At 38.7% G+C, this 13033-nt stretch overlaps 1 protein-coding gene across 3 annotated transcripts in view; it reads left to right on the top strand.

Annotated features, from left to right (window-relative positions):
• LYRM9 (LYR motif containing 9) overlaps positions 1-13033 on the top strand; it is a 64253-nt gene that overhangs the window by 24079 nt on the left and 27141 nt on the right. For 2 of the 3 annotated variants that reach the window (XM_044054404.1, XM_044054402.1), the window contains exon 2: positions 6470-6620. In XM_044054404.1, coding sequence (XP_043910339.1) covers positions 6495-6620 — 126 coding nt within the window. In that variant the 5' untranslated portion in view covers positions 6470-6494. The remainder of the gene's footprint in view (positions 1-6469; positions 6621-13033) is intronic. The other variant, XM_044054403.1, reaches the window with a different exon arrangement.

Below are 13033 nucleotides of genomic sequence, written 5' to 3'. Positions count from 1 at the left end.
TATTGTGTACCCAAACTGTGTAACTGAACTCTGAAGTAGTATCCCTTTTAACATGAGACAATTTGAGAACTCAGTTATTTTCAAACAGAACCAGTAGTCTCGCCTTCTCAACACCTGGCTATTTCACTGTTCTTCTTCAGAGGACTAGCCCATTACAAATCTATAACCCACTAAAAATGTTGTTCTACACAACATTTTCATGATCTTTCTTCCTTTATTTGTATCTTTAATGCAATTAAAGGGAGAGCTCAGTAACTCTGTATGTATTGTAAATAATAGAAATGTGTGTACAGTATATAATTCTAGGAAATTGCTCTTACAGTAATACTTTATGTATGTAACATGGAGAAATATTCATAACATTTTTATCCACTGTTGTATGTTCCTATTATGCATTCTACCACAATGTGTTTCTAAGATTTTTAAACTATGTACTTTATACTATTAAAAGTGTTGTGTGCTTTTCTATGATGTTTTTTGTATGTACTGCAGATAGTGGAGTTTTTCTCTTGAGGTCTCTGCTAAAGAGGGGTCTTTCATGGCCTAGACAGATATTTCCAGTTATTAAATGCAAATAAAGAAATTGTCCTTTCACACAATATGTTGCACAGAGCTTTCAAAAGATCACTGCAGTTGTTTCCCATAGCTGAAATATACAGGTATTATAACTTAAGCCATCATTGAGGATGATCTAAGGGGAAGAAAACTACTGCAAGATGTGTTGATTGTCATAAAGTGCAGGCTGTATAAAATATAAGAGGAGAAAGGTTGAAAATACAAAACCCAGGTTGATCACAGTCACTAAGACTGCCTTACAGATAAAAGTATTGTATTAAAAAACTGCTGGATATTGTACAACAGATGAAGTATCACATTGTAGATACTTCCACAGTTAGTCAAACAGTAATGCAGTTAAAGGATAACAACAGGATTCTATTATTAAATGCTCAAGTCCTCTGTCCTTTTCTCCCTATTTATTGCCCCTGCTATGAATAAACAACAACACAGCATTTAAAATATTTTAAATTGAATGTTTCTCTACACTAGAACAATACCTTACTGTACTGTGGTGGTTTCACTTTCAAAAAACATTTATCCCACTGTGAAAAAGTCTCCAATTCATTGATGTCATCAAGGCCACTGAATACAGGTAGTTTTCTGGCCAATTCCCTCTCCAAACTGACATCATCATGACCATCCTAAAAACCCTCCCATGCTGTGATGTCACAACTGACTGGTCCTTCTCCTACCCATACAGAAAGTAAAAGCTAGAACAAGGAAACTACATGAGTCGAGTCTCCTGCTGAGAGCTGTCAATCACAGCAGATAACAGCTCAAATTACCCTTAGCACTTTGACAGCTAGGGATGTTAGGTGTGAAGGGGGATGAGAAATGAGTCAAAGTAGTACAATTCAGGCTTCACAAAAAACTGTAGCTTAGCCATTCTAAAAGGAAACAGCAATAAAAAGCACTTTGAAAATCTGTTCTGTGGCATTTGCACTGTTTGTGTTTTAAGTAGTCACTGAATGACATGAAATGTTACTTAAAACTAACTGACAAAGACAGCAGTGTCTGCATGCAAAATCAGTGCAGTGACAGGAGCTTTAGGAAGAAAGAGGCCTGCATGATGTAACTTTTACAGATGAGCACTGCATTGTGAGATACCTAGAGGCAGACTAAACAATCAGAATTACTTCAGGATGTCAGACACCATGTGGGCAGGCTCAGAAGTTATGTATAAAAATATTTAAAAACCTGTAACTAGTCCCACAGTTGTGTTAAAATGTAGGAAACACCAAACCATGATGAAATAAACAAGTTTTTGAGTCTGTGGTGTGGTTCTCCTTTAACAAACAAAAGAAAGGCTTAAACTCAGTTGCAGTACCTTTACCACTGCCACTACTATCTTTACCAGTGCCACACAAGCAGCCAGATTCGTGGATTGCTACCACACCATGAACAAGAGGCATCAAGGAGGCCCTCTGTATCATATTGCTGACAGACACAAGATTTGTGAGCAGAGATGCACAGTTACTGCCCACAATATGTAGAGAAGACTGCTAGTGTTGTGTGTTTATACTAGCCTGTATGCATGCTGGAGTTGGGCCATTCACTAGTATAAAGCCTGATTTGTGTCTCAAGTTATGCGTGTGTAACAGTTCCATTTCCCCTCATACCATAATGTTAGAGCATTGGCTGATAGCAACACACACCCACTTGGAACCTTTCTGTGAGTTGTCTTTCATCAGGGAAGGTAGACAAATGTTTGGTGGTGCAGTCAGATATGGCTACTAGTTGTCTGCAGTCACAGCAGTTCTGTAGTAGTTGGTTGTTTATCACCAAAGGGCCATTTAGGTCATCTGTCATACACTGCCTGTTTCTAGGGTGCACAATACATGCACAGCAATATTTGCTCATGTATGTTTGGCTGTGATAGTAGAGATAACCTGCCATATTTCAGCTCTGAGACTGGGATGACGATGGTGCATGATACGTGTCATTCAGAATCCTGCATGCTTTATAGCATTCTGAATCATGCAGCATATGTATATCATTGGGGAGGGGTTACCTGCATCTATGCTGCATATGATGGAGGTTTGTTGGATTCTTAGATATATTGTTAGTCAGGTGGCTTTCATTCAATTTTGTAGATGAAGCATAACCATCTAGTTGGACTTCTAAGAGCATTCTCATTATGCTGTATGCAGCATCCTTACAATGCTATGTGAAGCATTCTGAATGGCTGTTTGCAGCATCCTTACAAGGCTAAGTGAAGCATTCTCACTATGCTGTGTGCAGCATCCTTACAATGCTCAGTGAAGCATTCTGACCATGCTGTGTGCAGCATCCTTACAATGCTAAGTGAAGCATTCTCACTATGCTGTATGCAGCATCCTTACAATGCTAAGTGAATCATTCTGACCGTGCTGTGCGCAGCATCCTTACAAGGCTAAGTGAAGCATTCCCACTATGCTGTGTGCAGCATCCTTACAATGCTAAGTGAAGCATTCTGACCATGCTGCGTGCAGCATCCTTACAATGCTAAGTCAAGCAGTCTCACTATACTATGCGCAGCATCCTTACAATGCTAAGTGAAGCATTCTCACTATTCTGTGTGCAGCATCCTTACAATGTTAAGTGAAGCATTCTCACTATGCTATGCATATATACCATGCCTATGCATCCCACCCAATTATAGTAAAGCAGAAACATTTCCCTAATTGCTTAGTTTTGTCCGAACACCTAAGGAGCCGCAAAATCTCTGAACAAAAAGGTGAGACTGAAAGCGTGACTGGGCATCATTGTGATTCTAGCCCTTTATATATAATTAGACTGTTAGGAAAATAATAGGTTATGGTTTATGTAAGAGTGTTTACAATAAGGTCTTGTTCAGGTTATATGCTCTTATAGAAGAATATATATTGTTTGGCAGTGAATTTCTGCTTTAACGGACACATGCATATACATATTTAGCATTAGTTTTCCAAATCTTGTGTTGGGTTCAGTTGTCAAACGTAAGACATAATAGTCCCCAAGAAGCTTGATTGATATAACCCCATGTTGGTATTGATTACTTTCCATATGTATGTATGTATATGTATTGTTTTTGTTATTTAGTCAAATCCAACTCTGTGATCTCAAGGACTTTTAAGTTCTTGCAAACTCATATTCATTACTTCATTAACTCTGTCCATCCACCTTAGCCTCCTGCCACCCCTTATTCTTTACCTCTGAATTTTCCAGCATCACTGTCTTCCCTAGGGGATCGTGTATTTGCATAACGTGGCCAAAGTGTTTGAGTTTTAGTTTTATTAATAGGCCTTGCAATGAACAGTTTAGAATTCTTTCTTTTAAGTTTTGATCGGTTCAGTCTTGCAGACCATGCAATTCTCAAAAGTTTTCTCTAGCACCAGCGTTCAGAGGCATACTTTTTCCAGCACATAGCCTTACTAATATTCCATACATGTTAGTACTGGAAAAACATAGTTTTGACTATACAAGGCTTTGTTGACAGTGTGATGTCTTTCTCTTAATTTTATCCAGATTTGCTATAACTTTCCTTCCAAAAAGCAGGTATCTTTTAATTTCATGGCTGCAATCACCATCTACAGACATCTTTGAGCCCAAGAAAATAAAATCTGTCACTGACTACATTTCTTCCCCATCAATTTGCAAAGGACTGATAGGGTGGGAATGAATTGAAAGAGATGGCAGCAGATGATGTGAAGGAGAGTGGCAATGAATTGAAAGAGATGGCAGCAGATGTGAAGGAGAGTGGCAATGAATTGAAAGAGATGGCAGCAGATGATGTGAAGGAGAGTGGCAATGAATTGAAAGAGATGGCAGCAGATGTGAAGGAGAGTGGCAATGAATTGAAAGAGATGGCAGCAGATGATGTGAAGGAGAGTGGCCATGAATTGAAAGAGATGGCAGCAGATGATGTGAAGGAGGGTGGCAATGAATTGAAGGAGATGGCAGCAGATGATGTGACACCTCGTTCCATGCAGAAAATGGGAAAAAGTGGGATGATGATGAACTATCAGTACAGATCTCTCAGCCAGAGTGCATGCAGTCAGCAGCACTTAATTTTTTATATTGAGCAACAAACCAGCTTTTGCACTTTCTGCTTTCACCTTCATTAGCACTTTCAGCCATTGGAGTGTTATTATCTGCATATCTGAGGGTTCAAATATTTCTCTCAACAATTTTTATTTCAGCATCTGATTCCTCTAACTCATTTCAAATGATATATTCAGCATATAAACTAAGTAAGGTGATAATACATGTATAGCCTTAGTTTCCCAATCTGGTGTTAGTTTCCTTAACAGTATATTTATTATTCCAGGCATCCACTCATAGACTTTCAAACAGATGTGATCTTTAGCTTTAGACAGAGAAAATAATGGCATCACTTTTGTAAAAAATAGTAATAATAGATTTCCTTATCTTGTTAATCTGCTGATTCCTCCTCCTTTCTGATAATTTGAATGCGAATTTGTCTCTTTAGAAAATGGTATAGTGGGACTGGTTTTGCAGCACTTGATCTCACTTTGTGTGCACGCTCGCGTGTGTGTAGGTATATATTGTGTTGAAATCCATGATGTCTGTGTAGTAAGTGTCTGTACTGCAGGAATTGTCAATCTTCATGGACTGATACTTCATAGATGCATCAGGCCATTGATTTATACTGACTACATGCACCTTGCTGTAGGAACCTATAATGACTACACATACAGTGCTGAAGGGCCTCACTTAGATCATGTACCATACTGCACCTATATTAATTTCAAGAGATGTATTGTAGGAATCCATACTGATTTCATGCTTGTTTTGTAATGAACAAAGTTGACTGCATGCACTCTGGTTGAGAGATCTGTACTGATAGTTCATCATCATCCCCCTTTATCCCATTTTCTGCATGGAACGACGTGTCACATCATCTGCTGCCATCTCTTTCAATTCATTGCCACTCTCCTTCACATCATCTGCTGCCATCTCTTTCAATTCATTGCCACTCTCCTTCACATCATCTGCTGCCATCTCTTTCAATTCATTGGCACTCTCCTTCACATCATCTGCTGCCATCTCTTTCAATTCATTGCCACTCTCCTTCACATCATCTGCTGCCATCTCTTTCAATTCATTGCCACTCTCCTTCACATCATCTGCTGCCATCTCTTTCAATTCATTGCCACTCTCCTATGTTCTTCAACAGTCATGCTTGACTGTCATAAGTTTCTCTAACACAATTCATCCATCTCTTTGCTGGACACCATTGTTTTCTCTTGCCTTCTTCCTGCAAAGAGATGGATGAATTGTTTCAATCAAAGGTTTTCTGCTTCTTCTTCTTTGGGAAAGCACTTTTAAAACCTACATTTTCCTTTTGCTGATGTCACTAAGTAAAAAGACTGAACTCTAACCTCAGTGGCAACAGTCAGAGAAAAGTGTGGTTTTGTATCCATAGACTTTAATAGGAGAACAGTCACACATGCACAAAGGTGCCCAATTAAAGTCTGTGCATGTTAACCTAAGGTGACATAAGCATAGACTATAGTAAATTTGTTTGGGCTGTGGCTTAATAAAACAAGTTTACATAGCTTTTTATTAAAAAAATTCCTCAAAAACATAAGGATGGCAAATTGTATTTTTCAAAGCACTTTAGTCATCAAATGTTGCAATACATATACAAACATCACCAAATCACTTTAATGAAACAAGTCATAGACTGATTTTTCTGTCCAAATTCCTGGTCAGTCATCAGTATCCTACTGGAACACCCCGTTATGCGTGTGCTTATTTTGAAGAGGCAAATTTTGCAGCATTGTTAATAAATGCCAGCAGCTAACTGATATGAGAATTATTTTGTTAAATGTTTACATAGCGATTGGTGGTACAAATCTTTCAGGCTGAAATGCTAGAGTCAGTCTCCACATGTTTAAAACTGCTGTTATATCCGTTTTGTATTTAGATTTAAGACTGGGAAGCTTGCGAACATGACACCTTTAACAGGTGCCAAATTAGTCAAGACACCTGTGCAGTTGTATCGTTATCTCCTTCGCTGCTGTAGACTACTGCCTACAAAAGCTACGCAACAGCATTACAAACACACAGTAAGACAAGTATGTATTAATTGCTTTAAGTATGTTTTTGATCTGTATATTGTATGTATCCCTGACACATGTGCCTTTTCATCTCTTGGGAAACCAGACAAGCATTCTTCTGTCCTTGTTTTGCCTTTATTAGTGCATTTTAATGCAGATAACTCAGTTATTTTTCATATGCCTTTTTATTTATTTTGTGGCTATGGTCAGTGAAACAGCAATTTCAAATAGTTATGGTTGAGTGACAGCATCTTCCTTGTTTACAGCTGAATTTTATGAAAGAAACACTTTTGGCCAATATTAAAAAGGTTATAGCAAGTTGTACATGAAATGTGTACCTTGTTGTAACAATTTCCAGTTCAGAGACTACCCTACCACGGTGTTTTAGCACAAAGACTTGCAGCACAGCAGTGGGCAGTATGTGCAGCCATGCTAAATGCTAATGAGGCATTCTGGGGGAGAGGTATAAGCTAATTAACCATGTGCTCTCCCCCCAATAATGCCTGTGATAAGGCATTTGTGCAGCCATAAATTAACATGGCCGCTCACAGACATTTGTGTTAATGAACATAGCCAAAATCTGGTTATCACCCATTGCAGTATAATTAATTGTCGGGGGATTTAGTGAACAGTGGTGTTGGAGGTTTTATGTGTGTGGTGGGGGGCAGCACATGAGAGTGTGCGTTTGCCAGGGAGGTCAAAGTAAGGAGGTTAGTTAGGGGATAGATAGAGTTGGGCTGTGTATGTGTGTGTGTGGGTGCATGGGTAAATGCATGTACAAGTGCAGTCAGGCTGGGGTTGCTGTGTGTTTGTTTGTATGCATGAATGTGTGTGTGTTGGGGGGCTGTCACACTTCCACACTACTGAGCACATCTTACAATTTTGGGGGGACAGTAGACACCACGGGTACTCTAAACAGCATGACTTTAAGGCACTTATAAAATAAAATGCTGCCCACACAGGACATTAGTCCTGTGAGTGACCACTAGACACCAGGGATAATGTAAAATATTACCTAAAACAAGAAAACAAAATGTAACGTAGAAAGGGGAAAAGGCTTCAGACCCTGCACCCCTGACACAGGAAACAGCAACATTGACTCACTACATTAACTCATAAGTTAGTATATAGCACGTTTTTTTTTTTTGTTTTTCACATGATAAGATGTATGACACTCTTGTTTCTGGCACTATTCAAGGATTGTAACCATTTGTGAGTTACAAGGGATAGGGCATCTACAAGCACATCTCTCAACCTCACTGTGCAAGACATCTGTAAAAGCCAAAAATAATTGGAGGACAAAGACCCACAATCAAGGATTGATTTTAATTATTTATCTTATAAACTTAAAAAAGTTGTGAAAATATCAGCTTTTGCAGTAGCATGAAATTGTTGAATAATATAAAGTCCGAAATTCAAATGTCTCTCATTATTTACAAACTGCAGTCCTCAATGATTTGCCAGAAAAACATATTTTTATGAGGAACAGAACAAAATGTGATGCTCAAATCTGGACATTCTGTGAAAATCCAAATGGTTGAGAAGTATGCCTGTAAGAGGCAACAGCAGAAACATCCTGTAAAATCAGTGACTTTTGGAAGGGATGGAGGTATGTCCATGTCGGTGGAAAGCTTCAGGACAAAGTCAGGAGAAGCACTAGATGTCAACAGGGAATATTTTTGAAAATGTGACTTGGAGATATTTAAAAAGAGAATAGAGCAACAGGTCCAACTTTGTGATTCAGTTTCTGCAGAATGAGAAATATCAAACTCTAATGTCTGGCATTATTGACCGACTGTGATCATCCATGATTTATAAGATCAGGAAAAACATAAGAAGAGACATCAAGATATTCTGACAACCCAGGAACAGGTAAGAGGCATGTGTTGCGTGTGTGTGTGTGTGTGTAAGATTGTGAATGGCAGGGTGCCTTTACCAACATGATGCATAGGCCAAGAGTGTTAACTACCACAGGAAAGTGCTGATTATTACCTGGGGTAGTTAAAGGCAATTCAAACACATACAAATTAGCCAATAGTAAAGTCTTTCCTCATTGCGGCTAACATTGCTGAATTGCAAATCAGAGTGTCACGTAAATATCCCCTTTTTACTGCAGCTTTTATTTCCAGCACTGGGATTCTTTCTGAATCCTCGTGTTAGTCTGTTCCATTTCTTAACTGATGCATTACATGCCAACAAATCAGTTGCTCATTTTTTTTCCTTCTTTTTTTGGGCTTTCTATTGGCCCTATGCATACCTGAATTTGTCCACATTTTATCATGCAACTCATTCATTAGGATTGATTTACACACACCATTTTATTAGATGCTTTATTTTTTTTGTGTGTGTATAATTTTATGTATTTTTTATTCTTATTTGTGTGCTGACTTGAGAACTTGAACCTTTTGCCTTCTCCATGAAACCACTTGCCTATTATCACTCAAGAACTGTCTTATTTCTGTGTTGTTGCTTAATCATCCTTGTTTTTCAACATTTTTTATAGAAATAATTGGGCATAATTAACTACGTTTTTCTTTTATTGTCAGTTATTTTCTTTTATTTTAAGGTGTACATTCTAAGGTTTAGGCTTTCTTCATATGACTTCTTCACTTTATCTGGACTGTTTCCATCTTGCATTCTGTGTTGCATGGGTTGCACTCATACAATTACCCAGAGTAATCTACTTGACAAGTGACCATTTATCTTTGTTTTCCTTTTAGCTGACTATGATGAATGGACAGTAGCATGGGATTTGAATCCTACCACTGCCAATAAAAATATGATAGTATTGGCTTTAAATCTGCTCCGCTGGCACCAATGCATGATGAGAGCTGGGGTATAGTCTTATATAATATGAAATGGAATATGGTCTCTTGATACATGGTGCTGAAACCATGTAATTTTTAAGGGATGCTTGGGTACAGTAAAAGCATAGTGCTGCTTTGGGTTATAACCAACAACTACCACACCCAAATAAGCTGCACATTGTACAGCCACAGATCTGAGTTATAATCCCTGGCTACCCAGGATTTCACCCACCATAGACTTTGGCCAGAGACTTCCAGCATAGTTTTACCAGCTAAAACTTGGCTGACCTTATTTTGCGTGCACACACACACACACACACACACACACACACACACACACACACACTATTTTTTAGAAAATGTGTGTGGGGATGCTAAATGACAATTCTCCATTGCCAGCACAGTCTTCCCCAGTTTACAGTTTGCTGCTACCAGCCATACTAAGCCATACTACTTTGGCAAATCGAGAACACAACTTACTATTTAACCTTAAAATAAGCCAACCTTTGAATATTTGTATGGTGGTATTAGCTTTGCAGCAACACGTCAAAGTGTGGATGCCTGCAGCTAGTTGTACACCTATTCAAGATACATATTTAAGCTAATAAACAAGTAGATCAGCAACCATAAGCACTAAAGTTCAATAATAAAACTATTTACTTAGAAGAAAGGATAAATTGCTGCATTTGAAAAGTAGTAAATATGCAATCAGAAATATTTTTTTGCCATTTCCTGCTAATCATCAGTCTCGTCCTGACCAATTGACTCATCCGTTCCCCATCATCAGGGCAAGAGTCAGCAGGAAGAGGTCATCATTCAGACAGCCATCCATATTGTTTCAGTTGTTTGTTTGCTGGCCCTAACCCCAGCATGTATTTAGCCAAGTCCCAGGGGAAGTTGTGCAGTGGGCTGACCACAGATGCCTACCCCCCACTTCCACAAGGGGCATACCCCCCAGAAGCCCTGCTCCCCCATAGAAGCACTAGCAGAGATTGCCCTGGTCCCCACTGCAGAAATAATCCATGTGCCCCTCGAGGTATATGGTGTGCAATCAGCATTTTTAGCTGTTGTTACTTCAGAAATCCTCCTGCCCTGCTAGTATATTGCTTAACGCTACCTGCCAAGCAACATACTAGTGTTGGCAAAACATACACTTCCACACAACTTCTGCTCAATGGCAGAGAAAATCCCTACTTGCAGTAGAGTCTCTTGCAATGCAGGCAAACCTGCTGCAACACTTTACCCTATCTCATGACTGCATTGTGGTACTGCCAAGTTGTCACCAGTGGGAACAGGCAAAACACCAGATCTGTTTATTCATCAGAAGTAAGAGGCACTATAGAAGTAAGCACCACAAGACACCTTGGAAAAATGAAACAGACTTAATCCAATTGGATTAAAAGTCTTTCATTTTTTCCAAGGCATCTTGTGGTGCTTGCTTCTAGAGTGTCTGGTACTTCTGATGGTTATTGGTATTTGCTGGCACTTTTTAAACCTTTTCTTTTTTCTTATTTTACAGATCCATTCATTGCCATTTATTACATTATTATGGCAAAGCACAAGTACAATGATGTGCATAGTGATTGCAGCATTTTTTAATGAATCACAGTCATTCACGCTGGCAGCATACAGCACTAGTGAGGAAGACAGTTTGTTGTAGACTGTAGGGGTCTATATTACGTTGCCAAAAGCTATTTACAGCGAATATGGCAATATCGACCCGTGAACAGCAAAAACCCATTAATGCGAATGGCCAGGTCAGTGATTTTTTTTCCTAGGAAAAAAAATCAGCAGACCAGCCAAACACGACACGCCACCTAAATCACTACAAAGTGCAGGGCTTCGCCCCCCCCCACACCCCCCTAACTAAATATAACAATTCCGAGATCGCACTACAGTGGGGTAAAGGGGAATTTCACGGCGACAACCAAGCGATTTTTTTCTCTAGGAAAAAAATCGCAGACCTGGCCGTTCGTGTTAGTGAGTTTTCTCTGTTTATGGGTCGATATTGTCATTTTCACTTTAAACAGCTTTCGACAACATAATATAGACCAGACTGTAGAGCATTCCTTAGCAAGTAACTACTGTATTTACTTGCTAAGACCTGCTATATATGTCTGTCAGGATGCACATTACTGCCTGTCATTCCTGCATACAAATGTGTACCAAGTGCTCCTTTGCACCATTCAAGTACCTGGAAATGTCATGGTGCACCCCAGACGTCTACAACAATTCGTGTCTATGATCACAGTATTCCCTGTCAGTATACTGAACATAACATGGAAGATGTATTTATATTCTTGAATATCAAGGCCTGACTGGATTTCTGTGGCTTCATTTTTAATTTTAGAAGATGCTCTTTTGCTATCACAATTACATTCTTCTGGGGGGTTCCTAACAAGATACTGTCCAAGTCTATCATCATTGTATGGCCCAAACTTCTCAATTGTCTGTTTTTGAGGAGCATACGTATTTGCAGGCCTGATTTACATCTGCTTATGATTTACCTATTTTTGGAAGTATGTCCCTATTTTTAAGCTTGATTTAACCCTATTTTAGGCTTGAGTTAAACCCAACACACAATTTCAGAATCCTCCTCATCACATATGATTTTTGAAGCTGTCTGATACAAAGAAAACCACAGTAAATAACCAGCATACTAGTGACACCAATAATTAAAAAAAAGAGGACACACATCTTGCATCTCCCTTTTTCAGAAAAAAAAAAATAAATGGATTTGTGTGGTAGAATTTTATAATACAGTTCATTAAAGGCTACAAATGGTACACTGTCTCCTTGATAATGTGCTTGTATTTTTCCATTCTCTCTTTTATTTTATGGTGCTTGAGTAGTATCCCACATTCCTACTGGAAGTGGGAAGAGGTATGTGCTTTTGGTATTCAAATTTTATGTTAAATAGATGTCCAGATTTTTGGCTGGATGTACTTGCATTTTAAGTGCCTTTGTACCTATTTTCAGTGTCTGCCTGTTGAGAGGTATGACATAACCTGTTTCAACATCTTCCAAGAAGTGTTAGGCTTTAAAAACTGCAGAGGTTTTCACAGTCGATGAATGGAGATGGTTTCATTTTTAAACAGCACAAACATACAACAGCAAATGTACAGTGTATTTCTACACAGGTTCACTCACTTCTTCTAAATTTTCAAATTTAGTAGAAAGGCTTCTTATCTTTTAAAAATGTATTTACATTTTTCTTCATTCAGAATAGTATTAGTATTGCTTAATTCACTTCCACTGCGTTTTCCATCTAAAAAAAAAAGATCTGATGTTATCCAAGTCATCATTCATCATCATAGGGTCTAGGATCCGATATCGGATCCAAGCCGGCAACATACTACAGACAGATCCAAGGCTCTAGCTCCTCCCTCTCCCATGATGTCCTGCTACTCTCTGACCCCCAGATCTCATTTGCCGTGTATCACGTGCAGACGCATTTTCCATTGTCTCTAACTAGATAAGTGTTTCTTTAATTTTTTTCTTGTACTTCAGGTCTAGCTGTTAGAGTAGTTTCTAGTGTAGTTTGGTGCTGTTAATTGTTGTTTCTTGTAGTTTGTTACCATCCTTCTCTTAGCTTAGGTTTTTGTCTTAGTTAATGTGCTTTGG

The sequence above is a fragment of the Protopterus annectens genome, chromosome 13.part0 (genome assembly GCF_019279795.1).
Source record: "Protopterus annectens isolate FY-2018-M chromosome 13.part0, PAN1.0, whole genome shotgun sequence".
NCBI classification, from domain to species: Eukaryota; Metazoa; Chordata; order Ceratodontiformes; family Protopteridae; genus Protopterus; species Protopterus annectens.
The sequence above is the reverse complement of the archived record's forward strand: the minus strand, read 5'-3'. Positions and strand labels throughout refer to the sequence as shown.